This window comes from Triticum dicoccoides, chromosome 6A, assembly GCF_002162155.2.
Source record: "Triticum dicoccoides isolate Atlit2015 ecotype Zavitan chromosome 6A, WEW_v2.0, whole genome shotgun sequence".
NCBI lineage: Eukaryota > Viridiplantae > Streptophyta > Magnoliopsida > Poales > Poaceae > Triticum > Triticum dicoccoides.
Window position 1 is genome coordinate 122,835,434 of NC_041390.1, and position 12,855 is coordinate 122,848,288.

At 47.2% G+C, this 12,855-nt stretch overlaps 2 protein-coding genes across 2 annotated transcripts; both read left to right on the forward strand.

The window, feature by feature from the left end:
* Positions 1 to 5,319: 5,319 nt before the first annotated feature.
* LOC119315870 (putative E3 ubiquitin-protein ligase LIN-1) lies at positions 5,320 to 10,286 on the forward strand. Its single transcript, XM_037590326.1, has 7 exons — positions 5,320 to 6,276; positions 6,374 to 6,506; positions 7,593 to 8,572; positions 8,660 to 8,804; positions 8,878 to 9,129; positions 9,297 to 9,606; positions 9,980 to 10,286. The coding sequence occupies exons 1-7, from the start codon at positions 5,354 to 5,356 to the stop codon at positions 10,087 to 10,089; spliced, it is 2,853 nt and encodes a 950-aa protein (XP_037446223.1). The 5' UTR covers positions 5,320 to 5,353; the 3' UTR covers positions 10,090 to 10,286.
* A 739-nt stretch (positions 10,287 to 11,025) lies between these two features.
* On the forward strand, positions 11,026 to 11,657 carry LOC119319056. Its single transcript, XM_037593576.1, has 2 exons — positions 11,026 to 11,079; positions 11,182 to 11,657. The coding sequence occupies exon 2, from the start codon at positions 11,194 to 11,196 to the stop codon at positions 11,416 to 11,418; it is 225 nt and encodes a 74-aa protein (XP_037449473.1). The 5' UTR covers positions 11,026 to 11,079; positions 11,182 to 11,193; the 3' UTR covers positions 11,419 to 11,657.
* The last annotated feature ends 1,198 nt before the right edge of the window (positions 11,658 to 12,855 follow it).

Genomic DNA, 12,855 nt, shown 5'->3' on the forward strand with positions numbered 1-12,855 from the left:
GGGGTGAATAGGCGATTTTTATGAAAATCTTCAAAATATGGAAGTTTCGAAGACAAAAGATAGAAATAAACCTATTGCCATGTAGCGGAAGGTAGACTACACTAGGCAAACCATAGTCAAGTATTCAATGGAGTGAAAGCACAATGACTAATAGCAGCTAGGCAGTAAAGATCAGGTAGGAAGATATTGTGAAGCCAATCAGAACAATCAGTCACTCAGTGAAGACAAAAGATAGAGCAATCATACAATGACTTCACAAGGACCAACTGTAAATAAAGAGATGGGAAGGATAGAACCAGTGAGCTTGGTGAAGACAAAGATTTGGTAGACCAGTTCCAACTGCTGTGACAGTTGTACGTCTGGTTAGGGCGGCTAGGTATTTAAACCTGAGGACACACAGTCCCGGACGCCCAGTCCTGAACACGCAGCTCAGGACACTCAGTCCTCACCGTATTCCCCTTGAGCTAAGATCACACAGACCTCGCCCAATCACTCTGGTAAGTCTTCAAGGTAGACTCCCAAACCTTCACAGACTTCGTTCACCGGCGATCCACAATGACTCTTGGATGCTCAGAACGCGATGCCTAACCGGCTGGAGGATTCACAATCCTCAAGTGTAATAAGTCTTCAGATCACACAGACAGGAAGACTTAAGTGATGCCTAACACTCTTTGGCTCTGGGTGTTTGGGGCTTTATCCTCGCAAGGAATTCTCTCTCAAAGGCTTCGAGGTGGGTTGCTCTCAAACGACAAAAGCCGTACTCTAACTCTGAGCAGTCAACCGTTTATGGTTGTAGGGGGTGGGCTATTTATAGCCACTGGGCAACCCGACCTGGTTTGTCCGAAATGACCCTTGGTCACTAAGGAACCGACATGTGTTCCAACGGTCAGATTTCAAACACACACGGCAACTTTACTTGGACTACAAGCAAAGCTGACTTATCCAACTCTGGACAAGATTTGCTCTCATAGTCTTCACTCGAAGACATAGGATTTTGGTTAAGCATCACTTCAGTCATTCTGACTGGTTCTCTTGGACCCCACTTAACAGTACGGTGGTTCCTATGACTCAACAAAGAAAAACACAGAACGACGAAACTGCTAAGTCTTCGCGCTCCATAGTCTTCACGCGATGTCTTCTCTTATCATAGTCTTCAATGTGAATGTCTTCACATACCACCTCTGACTTCAATGTCTTCATACATTTTTAGGGGTCATCTCTGGTAGGAAAACCGAATCAATGAGGGACTTCTACCTGTGTTATCCTGCAATTCTCACAAACACATTAGTCCCTCAACTAGGTTTGTCGTCAATACTCCAAAACCAACTAGGGGTGGCACTAGATGCACTTACATTAGCCGGTTACGCAAGCTCAGATCAATCACATCCACCATTATAGTGGCCACAAGAGCATTAGGCTTCGTATGGTGTGTAAACAGAGCAGGGAAAGCAATGCATAGAGGTTCGGGGAGAACCCAATTATCTAACCAAAAGAAGGTGGATGAGCCGTCCCCAAGGTCACACACAAGATCTTACGAAGAGAATTAAGGTGTATAAAAGTAGAACGACCAAGTAAAGAGGCATTTTTGCCTAACCCTATATGCATTGGAGAATGGTTGAGGATCCAATCCTTCCAAGGAAAAAGAGGGGAATGCAAGAATTTGAATGTAAATTTCAACATAAGGCAAAAGTTTTGTGCTCGCAAGTTTTTGACCCCAAGACCACTAGCAAGCTTGGGCATACAAACTCGATCCCACGACACAAGACACTTAGCCCCTGAGAAGGAGTGATCGTTGGACCAGAAGAAAATTCTTCTACGCTTGTCTATCTCCTAGAGGACACTCATGGGCAGGGAGAAACACACCATAAAATAGGTCGGCATGCTATGGAGGACAACTGATAGAAGAACAAGACGACCCTCCACGAGACAGCAAGAAAGTGCACTACCCGGCTAGGTAAATATGGCAGCGGTCTATTCTTAGTTGGAAAGCCGACAGGGGAAGTTTAGGGGGGGAGAGAGGGAGGCTGAGGTATTTTTGGGGGAAAGCTGCAATTACAGCTCCCAATAGGCCATTTGAGAGGCGAGGTCAGGTCCGACGTTAATAGGGACTACCGTGTTTTTTTTTTTGGAAATTGATCGAGAGGCCAGTGGCAAGAAAGAAGTCATCAAGGATGCGTTTGTGTCGTTTCCGAGCCGGTTGTGGCGGGACTATTTTACTTCTCGCCTTGTCTAGTTTGTAATAAAATACTTTTGAAATATGTTCAGGTGGGGAGTCTTTCCCCACCGATGACAATTTCAAATGAATAAATTGTGTTTCAACAATGATATTGTCCAAAAAATAGAAATTTACATGGGCATGTACCTGCTAGGTCGTGCCCGGCCTCACCATTACTCCGTGCTCCGCAAACCCGTTTGAAATAAGACCACTTTCGAAATACATTTTAACAAGTTTTTTAAACTTCACCAGGCTTCAATTGCTAAAACTTGATAGAAAATCACCAAGCTTCAAAAACTAAAACTTAAAAATATGGAGGGAAACAACCGAGTTTGCGGAGCACGAAGCAATGGTGTGGCCGGGCACGGTCTGCAGGTGCGTGAACATGTGAATTTCTGATTTTTGGACAATATCACTATTAAAACACAAATTTAAGCATCACTATTGTTACAGTACATCTACGAAATGGCAAGAAAACTGTGTTGATAGTATTTTTATGTAAATTTCCAGTATACATGTCGTCGATTTCTTTGGTCCTTTTTCTCTTCTATAAATGTTCACTAGCGATCGATTAGCGACCGCTTAACCAACTTGCTATTGTGCCTACGTAGTACGTGCATGCAGCTAGGTATGCTTTTTTGACCGAGATCCCTACGTGCATGCCGTGACGTTCAAGTTGCAGTTGAAAACTATGAAGATCTTGTTTTATACATCTAGGGTTTGAGGACGCTCCGACAACGACAAAAATGGCTCGACTGATTGTCCTAGTACTATTATGTTACATTCAAAATCAGTTCAGAAATACGTGAACAACACATTAAATACTCACTAAGTTACACATGTAAACAATACTGTAATAAAGATGATATATTATACAAAATGAGTTGATCTATTACTATAAGTTGTCTTGAATTCCCCGCAAAAAAAAGGTTGTCTTGAATTCCAGACATTTTTCAGAATCGCTCAATTGACGTCGAATCATCATATTCACGTCAGATAAAGAGTTAGCTCTTTTTTTTCCCTCTCACAAGGCGACGGGAAAGTGTTCCTCTCCTCGATCTTTTCCTACGAGCTCGTATATTCGCCTCCCCTACGCCTGTCGCTCCGGCGGCTAGTGGCAGGGAGGGGATTTCTGATGCCCCCAATCCGGCTAGTAGATTAGTAGGGTTTTAGTCCTTGCAGGGACGGCGTTTGGATGGATGGCTGCGCTTCTTCTTCGAATCAGTTTTTCAGGCTCCGATCCTCCTCAAATTCGTCCATTGGGATGGATTAGACGGTGCTCCGGCGTAGATTCCTGCCAGCTCCTTGGGGCGGCGAGGTTAGGGTCTCTCATCGTGCGCACGCAATGGTGATATTTGGCGTCAGGTTCTCCAGACCGATTCAAGGATTCGATGACGACGACTGTGGCTCCAGGGCGCTAGTCCTTAGGGGCATGTGCACGAAGACTTTCCGGCTGTCATCGGCAAGGTCCGACCGGCTCCGGTATGGGAGTGGCGACAATGGCGCATCGGCGGCTCGTTCTGGTGGCGGCAATGGTCATTCAACGGTCCATGGACCTCGATGTAATTTTTATTATGTTTGAGGTGTTTTGTACTTCCGGCGAATCTTTATAATACATCTGATAATTTCCGCGAAAAAAACATCGGATCCCCACCTTGCTCCATATGTGACACACACACACACTGACATTGCAGTAGTTATACTACGATGTTTACATTTTCAAATCACAATTTAGTAATGGTTAGAAAGGAACAAATCTCATCACTCGACTGGTCCATCTACTAGATATGCCCTACCATCACTGCAACACCATCCTCATGCTTCATTCTATCGAGCTCCTCCACTGTGCCTCCTACTCTACCCTCCCAAAGCAACCATATTGAGCTCCTCCATCGCCCCTCCTCTACCACCCTCCCAAAGCAACACCTCCCTGCCGATTGAAGTACAAAGTTCTACCGTGGACTCATGAGAGCGAGCTCGATTGGAGCTCCAGACAGGAGCACTCCGCGTTGCCGGACTTAGGGGGACAAAGGGCCAGGAGCGGATGGTTTTAGGGTCTCCCAATCCGACTCCGGCGAAGCTTCAACAGTCGGATTCGTGCCTGAGGAGGTCAGTGCTACATGGATGATGGTGTGAGGTTAGTACTTTCTGGATTTTCCGACGTTGTTTCTTGTTTCGACACGCTACAAACTCAATAACACGGGCAACATGCTACAACGATTCTGAAGTTTTGATACAGATGTTGCGTGCTCCAAACTGGTTTTCACATTGCCGCAAATGTTAGTTTACATGCTACATGTGTCGCAACAATTCTTCTCAGGGATATGCCGTGATCGGTGGGGATATGTTTCATACACAAAACATTGTTGCATGTGTGTGTTTGACTTGCTACAACGGTTGTCATATTGTGCAGAGAAATGCTGTCCGACGATGACAACAGGGAAGGTGGGCAATCGACACATAGACCCTCACATTTTCAAACCATGAAGTCAAAAAAAAATAGAAGGTCGTCTTTTTACCGGCAACAAGTCAACATGTAAAATGGAGAAAAATATATTCTTTTTCACAATAGCTACATGTAAGTTGACTGAATTTACAATTGGGGTAAGTCAGATTTTGTGAAAGGATGAACGGTTGAAGGAGGAAGAAAGCTGGAGGAAGAAGAGAGAAGGTCGGCCGTTGAATCTTTAATCTAATGGCTCAGAAAACCGACTTACCCCAAAATAGATTTTCAGGCGACTTACATATAGCCGGTCCCTTTTATAAACTAAATAAACGGAGGAAAAATTGAATCGGCCAATTTTGTAAAACACAATGCTGCAGCTCCATGTTAAGTTTGTAGTAAGTATAAATTATGGAGAGTTTTTAGCTTGGTTCAGCTCTCGACCAGTCTCTGCTGCCGCGTACCGACGGGCACGCCTTGCTTGTCGTTGTCGTCGTCCACGCCAGCGCCAGCGCTGCATGGGAGCATGCATGGCCGTGCCCTTGCCCGTGGGGCTTGACCGACCGGCGGCCCCGCGCTTTTAACCGTGCCACTGCCGCTGCCATCTTCTCTCCCCCCTAAATGCTTCGGACAGAGGGCGGCACTGCACACGGCGCCTTCCAGTTCTAGCTAGAGCTCTCGCCCCAAGAACCGCGATGCCGCCGCCGCCGCCGTCCTCCTCCTCCCTCCGCGACCTGCTCGCGCGGGAGCGCTCCGAGCTCGCCGAGCCCGCCGCGCCGTGCCGCGCGGTGTCGAGCAGGCAAGCGCCGGGGTCGCCGCCGCCTCCCCGCGGCGCCGACGACGCGGTGGGCACGGTGGTGTCGATGCTGTCCGGGTACGCGGGGCGGTTCTCCAAGGACGCGGCGTTCCGGCGGGCGCTCCGGGAGAAGTGCGCCGCGTGCCTCGCGCCCGCGGCGGCGGGGGAGCACGCCGTGCTGCTGGCCGACCTCGAGCTGGCCATCGAGAGCATCGAGCGCCTCGCCGACGCCGCCCCGTCCCCGCGGGACTCCAAGATCCGCTCGCTGCGGAACTCCATCCGCCTCCTCGGCGTCGTCGCCGCGCTCCACGCGCCGCCGCACCCCGCCGCCTCCGGCGACTGCGAGGGCGACGTCCGCGGGGTGCCCAGCTCCCACCTCTCCGCGTGCGCGCAGCTCTACCTCGCCGTCGTGTACAAGATGGAGAGCGACCCCCACCTCGCGGCGCGCCACCTCCTCCAGGTGTTCGTCGACGCGCCCCACCTGGCCCGCACAACCCTCCTCCCGGACCTCTGGGCCCACGTCTTCCTCCCCCACCTGCTCCATCTCGAGGTCTGGCTCGCCAATGAGTCCGAGCTCGTCGCCGGCTGCGGCGACGCCGACGGCCGGAGCAGCAGCAGGACGAAGACCCTGCAGAGGCTGTACGACGACCAAATGGACAGCGGCACAGCTCAGTTCGCAATGTACTACAAGGACTGGCTCAAACACGGCGGCGATGCGCCGCCCGCCGTCCCCTCCGTGCCATTGCCTTCGACGCCCTGGAGCTTCGACAAGTGGGAGAAGCACTCCTCGTCGCTGCGCACGAGCTCCATCAACAGAAATCTGTGCGTGAACCTCGTCAGTGGATAAACTATATATTTGTTGTTGTTTCATATGAGCCAATCAGTATAAGAATGTCTTGACATCATCTGATTTTTACAGGTACAATGCCGTTTTCGGCACGTCGTTTGAGCAGGAGGACACCAAACTGCCGAATGAGGCTGAATATGTCCTGGATATGGAGGTGCAATTGGATGAAAATCCAGGTAGCTTGAAGATGGAGAAGCTTGCTCATGTGAGTCAACAGTTCCTTTCTTGCCATCATATATGGCGATTAGCCTGATATGCCGACACGCGACACGGTGTAAGTTTGTGGGTGTGTCTCTGATTAGGACTACCAGTATGCCTTGAGACAAGTTATGATCACTCATCGCCGTTCTGATAATTTGGATAGACAGCTGTCTGTGTCCCAGGGAATCCTAATTGTTTTCTATGGTGTGGGGACTAGAGAATTTTGGCTGCATTTCTAGCAATTTAAGGTGAACTAGGACCCATATTTTTTAGTTGCACGTTAGAATATTGCAATAGCATTTCCAGTACATAATATTTCTGAAAGTAGATATAATGGTAATTGCTAAATTGACGTTGCAAAGTTCATTCAGAGTGCACTGTACTATAGTGCTTTCAGAAATATTGTTGCTGTTATTGGCGTCTGGTAAATTGTTTTCCTACACCTTCATGTCATTGTTGAGTTTGTGCTTTTCATGTTCATGTAAATTTCATGCTGCTATGGCTGAGTTTTACTAGCATATCATTTCCATTACAGAGGGACTGAGACTGTAAATTTCCTAGTATTGCAAAAGTTAAAACAGCAACAAGGATTTAAGTTTTTTATTCCTTTTGCTGTAAAATTGCACTTGGCTTACCTGCAAATGAGAAGTTCTGTAAAGCTGCCCATTATTATCCAACATATACTCGCAATCTGGATTATCTCCACAGAGAAGGGGCCAACTTTCCATTAATTTGGAAGATATGGAGGGTGAAAAGAAATGCTTTATCTCGGCTATTTATTGTTGAGAAACTTCAGTTCCTAGAATATTTGTATCTTTACACCCTCGTAGTAGTTAATATCAGTCAAGGCTGACCGGAAACTGACATGATAGAACTGATACTTCAAACATGTCTTAACAAAAATCGAAACCATTTTGACAGACTTGGAAAGGCTTTGAAGCACAGGCATGGATGATCCATTTAACCTTCTTGTGTCATTGATGTTTGAAGCATGCCAAACTGTATTGTTAGTTTCTGACAAAAGCGGAATTGTTTAATCCGCAATATATCTGTATGAAGTTATTTAACTTATGCTGTTTTGAGTAGACAGAGAAACATTGGGCTACAAGAGAAGCAATCCGGCATTCGGAAAGAAAGCACTGTTCCGGAAACAGCACCAACTCCACGCAAATCCTACTCGTTGCGATTACTCTCATGCCGCGGAGATGTAAGCAGGAATGTTACTAATCACCCTAAGGTAACAAAGAGAGGCAATGTCTCTGTCGAGAAAGAGCTAGATTGCTGCGAGGTAACAGTGAGTCTACAACGAGCAGTTTCCATCATATCGAATTCAGACAGTCTTACACAGTGCGAGTATGCCGTGCACGAAATCGCCACAGCATGTTCAAATCTAGGAGGGGGTCCTAATCTTGGAACTTGGATGTCATGTCCCTCTTTTATTCAAGGGCTTCTCGAGGTTACATTCACTTCCAAAGATGATGCAGTACTTGAGTCAGCAATCTTGATAATGGGAGAGCTGGTTTTGAGAAATGAGGTCAATAGGCAGATCGTGCTTAACGCAGATCCACAGCTTGAGGTTTTCTTGAGGCTTCTGGCTCTGAGAAGCAACGGGTTGTTTCTGAAGGCAACTGCAGTGCTTTATTTGATGAAGCCAAGAGCTAAGCAGATGCTATCCATGGACTGGATGCCACTAGTATTGCACATATTGGAGTGTGGGGATGAGGTGCAGCTTGTGTCTTCCCTGAAGTGTTATCCAAAGATGGCTGCATTCTACTTTCTAGATCAGCTGCTTACAGGGTTTGACATCGACAGAAATGTCGAGAACGCAAAGCAGATGATTGCTCTCGGTGGTTTGGACCTGCTGATGAGCAGACTTGAAGTTGGTGATGCCCGCGAAAGCAGAATCTGCATCTCTCTCTTGACCTCATGCGTCCAAGCCGATGGCAGCTGTAGATTCTACTTGTCTGATCATCTGAAGAAGGAGCCTCTTGTTCAACTTCTTGTAGGAAATCAGAAGAAGGCCAGTGCTGCTGCCCTTAACTTGATGAGTGAACTAACCTGCCTTAACAGGTAAAATTGTTCTACATTATTGATGAAGGTGTAGAGTCTGAGAAGCATATCCTTTGAACTAAACTTGCATTTTTTTATGCAAACCAGAACAAGCCAGACGGTAGAGTTCCTCAAGGAGCTGAAAAGTGGTGGCTGCTTAAATACAATGCAAGTTCTATTGGTGTATCTCCAGCAGGCTCCTCCTGTCCAACATCCATTAGCAGCTGTCATGCTACTTCAGCTTGATCTCCTGGTAACATCTTGTTCCTTTGCTCAGTCAAGCTTTTCTGCTTTTGTACAATCCCCTTATCACAGTTTTGTTGCAGGGAGATCCTTTGCAGTACAGCGTTTACCGAGAGGAAGCGGTTGATGCTATCATGGCTGCCTTGGAGCATAGTTCAGAGAGCGCAAAGGTGCAAGAACAGTGCGCTCGAGCTCTGTTGCTCCTGGCAGGGCGGTTTTCATCCTCGGGAGAACCCATAGCAGAAGCATGGCTACTGAAGAGAGCAGGCGTAGATGGCTCCCTGTCGGAATCATTTAGAAGAACAGAGATTTTCAAAAATAAGGGTGCACGAGCGGTATGCTGTCATCCTTTTAAAACCATGCTGTATAATTTGCCTTATAAGTTATAACCCTGTTTTTCGGAATATGGTTCTGTTGCATAACTTCAGTTTTTACTTTTTTTTTTTTTTGAAAAGGAGGTCACTTCAGTTTTTACTTACCCGGATATTGTGTTAATTCACAGGAAGAAGAGAAGGTGGTTGAAGAGCGGCTGAAGAAACTTGCCCTCGTGCTGGTAAAAACCGGGAACAAGCGGTTCCTCGCGGCGCTGTCAAACTGTATATCTGATGGAATCCCAGCTTTGGTCCGAGCTTGCCTTGTGACGGTAGCGTGGATGAGCAGCTCCCTCTCCCCATTGCATGGGTGCAACACTTTCCAGCCTTTGGCGTGCTCCGTTCTCGCTGCTAAGCTTCTAGATAGGTTGAGCTATGACAGAGTTATGGAAGAGAGAGTGCTCGCTTCGCTATCGCTGCTGAACCTTGTGAGACATCCAGGTACATTTCCTTCTGCCGTGTGTAACATACTATTGCCATTAGTGTTTGTTAGCCTGAATTTATTTCCTAGTATAGTTTTGAGACTTTACAGTACACTGTCTTGCGTAATCTTTGAAAATATTGCTTTCTGGGATGGTACATTTGGTAACTAGTACTTATAATCAGTTCAAACTTCAAACCAGATTCAGTTGTTATGATCCATGCATTGAATTAAAAAAAATATTTATAAGGCTTTGCCTAAGCAGGTCTTATAATGAATTTCCTGTTCTACGCCGGCGTAAATACCAATTTCATTTCCTGAATAACTTCACTTCCGCTGCCCCGCATGAAGCCTGAATTCTCGATCATTTAAGCCAGCATTTCCTCCTGACAGAATGCTTGGAGGGGCTTTTGCCACTGAAGAGGGACACAACGGAGTCGTTGCGTGACCTGGCAGATGTGACGTGGACCGCCAAGGAGCTCCTCTTCGCGTGCTGCAGATGACAGACCCTGCCTGAAGAGGGAACAGCTTTTCAGTGCATACCAGCATGGAAGAAGTGTAGTGATGGGTCACAACTAAGTGTAATTTTGCCCGTTGTTGTACACATTTTCTTTTCTTGATTTGTAAAGCCTCGGATTTTATTTCCCTTGGAACACAGAGATGTTTTCTCCTTGCTATGAGTTTATTATTTATTTCCCTCTGTAGAGAGCTCGGAGCACTCCCACAAGGCCAAGGACTCTAGTTGCTGCTAACCATTGTGAAGTGTGGCGCTAAGAGGATAAAAGTTAGAATTGGTGAATATCTAAGGTAGAAAATGCTCTACCTTTATCTTGAGGAAAAAATGAGTTAGAATTGGCTCTAGTACTAGAGCCAGATTTCTAAAATAGAGTTAACCACGTGCGGGGTATCACTCATGCAAGTCCAAATTTTGAGGGAGAAGCAGATGAAGAAATGCAATATTCACGTGGGCCTAAAAATAGATGCTAACAAAAGGAGTTTAACCTTGGAGCAAATTTAGGTCTCAGAACCGAATTCTAGCATTTCTCTTAGCACCCGTGACATTGCTCACGCTCTGTTCTGCTCTGCTCTGCTCTGGACTAGTTATTTCAAAACTTGGGCAGTGAAACTCGGCCGTCGAAAAACGTGGGCCGACCTGGAAGTGTACTCCTCGCTCTATCTATCTTACGGTCATGTCGACGAGACGACGACGATACTGTGCCGTTGGCTGCTTGTACTCATGAAAATCTTGTCGGCCGCTGAACAACTCGCATCCTCACTTGTTAGGTACAAATACACTGCATCGCATGAATTCCGTTGAAATTATTGGTGACTCGATTCAACGATGACGGCTTTGCTTGTTGTATCCCAGCCAAGTGGCTTCCCCCTCCATCCATATCCATGACCCTTCTCCTATAAATAACAGCCCTTCTTCCCTCTTCCTCCATACACCACCAGCAGCTAACGCCGAGCACTCCGTCTCAGCATCTCACCAAGTAAGATGATGTTTCTACATCTTCCGGGAGAGCCATCGCAGTGACAAGTGTGCATCTCTCTTGATTATGGTGTTCTTTTTTTGTTGTTGTTGTTGCATGTAGCCAGCCGAAGCGATGGCCTCCAGCGTGGCGGCGATGCTGAAGAACAAGATGCTCGTCGCCTGCGTCATGCTCCTCGCGGTCCTGCTGATGGCGACGCAGATGGCGGCGGCGGCGGCGGGCGACGACGGCGCGGCACGCCGTCGCCTGCTCGATGCGTGCCAGTACAGAAACTGCAACTGCCGCACATGCTACATTTTCCACTGGGCCTGTTGCGGCTTGTGCTGCCCGCCGGCGTAGGGGACGGCGGCACCCACGGGCCGCTGCAGTTTCTCACCTGCAGAGGTTTGAATAATGCACATGTACGTGGTCACGTTACACGTGGCTGCTGTTGTCTGTCCCAATGCTAGTCGTGGTCGTCGTCGTCGTTGTCAGTGGTTCTGATGACGCGCGCTCTTTGCAATTTACTGTCAAGTTCTGCGTGTGCGCGACTGTGCATGCAATGCACGCTTAAGTGAATGGGAATGCTACTTCATCTATCTGGTTTTGGTGTTGATCTATTGCTTGACATAATGCCATGTGATGTGAGCTTCCTGCGTCGATGCTTCCTCGTCTTTCTTCCGACCATTTTTCACGTCGATTGGGGTAGCCGGGTAGAGCTGGGGGAATGCTTCCTGTTTTGGCCTTGTCTCTGTCGCAGAGATACAAGCATAAACTATATTTTATACCCTCTTCGTTTAAAAATATTTGTCTGAAAAATTGATGTATCTAGACGTATTTTAGTTTTAGATACATCCATTTTTATTCATTTCTCCACAAGTATTTGCGGATGGAGGAAGTATTATATTACAATAATTAAAGTGGCTAAGCTAGCCCTTATCATATGCATTTCACGTTGTAGCTGCTGCTTCATCTCTAAGTGACATGTGTAACCACCTAAGCTTTGGATTTTCTCTTTTATTTTTAATTTTTTTACTGCCTTGAGAAATTGCATGGAGATGTCTTACAACTATAGTGGTCGGTTTCACTTCTAGAAATATCCCACCCTGGATCCCACGCACAACAATTATCTCGCCTCTTTTTTTTTTCTCTTCCTGCTGCACCTTCCTCAACCCTATCCTGTTTTGAATTTTCATTCAAAAAATTCCCAGCCCCGCCGCACCTCCTCCTCCCCACTTCATACCAATCGTGCCGCCTCTCCTCTACCTTCCGTCCTTGGTACCGACGAGGTAGGCCACCTTCGTCTTTGGTGTGGCACCTGGAAGCACCTCCTTCCCTAACCCTAGCTATCTTGAACTTCAACAAGGCGTTAGCCGTTGAGGTGGGCCATGCGCCTCCAAGTTAACCACAACACCTCTAGGCATGTTCCCTCGCAGGTGACCCCTGTCCATCAGCCCACGCATCGAGGTCGTCGATGTTCCACGTAACATGCTGCCCCGTGATAATGAGGAAGGCGACGAGCGCGCATGTCGCCTGCCATGTTGGCCTCCGCATCGCATGGCGTGAGGATGTCGAGCTCAAGGACGATTGAAAGGACCACAATGTCGCCTAGAGGGGGGGGGGGTGATACGTCTCCAACGTATCTATAATTTTTGATTGCTCCATACTATATTATCTACAGTTTTGGACATTATTGGGCTTTATTATCCACTTTTATATTATTTTTGGGACTAACCTGTTAACCGGAGGCCCAGCCCAGAATTGCTATTTTTTTCCTGTTTTAGGGTTTCGAAGAAA

Coding starts and splice junctions, on each gene's coding strand:
- LOC119319056 (XM_037593576.1), top strand. CDS start 11,194: ATGGCCTCCAGCGTGGCGGCGATGCTGAAGAACAAGATGCTCGTCGCC.
- LOC119315870 (XM_037590326.1), top strand. CDS start 5,354: ATGCCGCCGCCGCCGCCGTCCTCCTCCTCCCTCCGCGACCTGCTCGCG. Junction 6,277..6,373: donor AGCTCCATCAACAGAAATCT/GTGCGTGAACCT, acceptor TGATTTTTACAG/GTACAATGCCGTTTTCGGCA. Junction 8,573..8,659: donor GAACTAACCTGCCTTAACAG/GTAAAATTGTTC, acceptor TATGCAAACCAG/AACAAGCCAGACGGTAGAGT.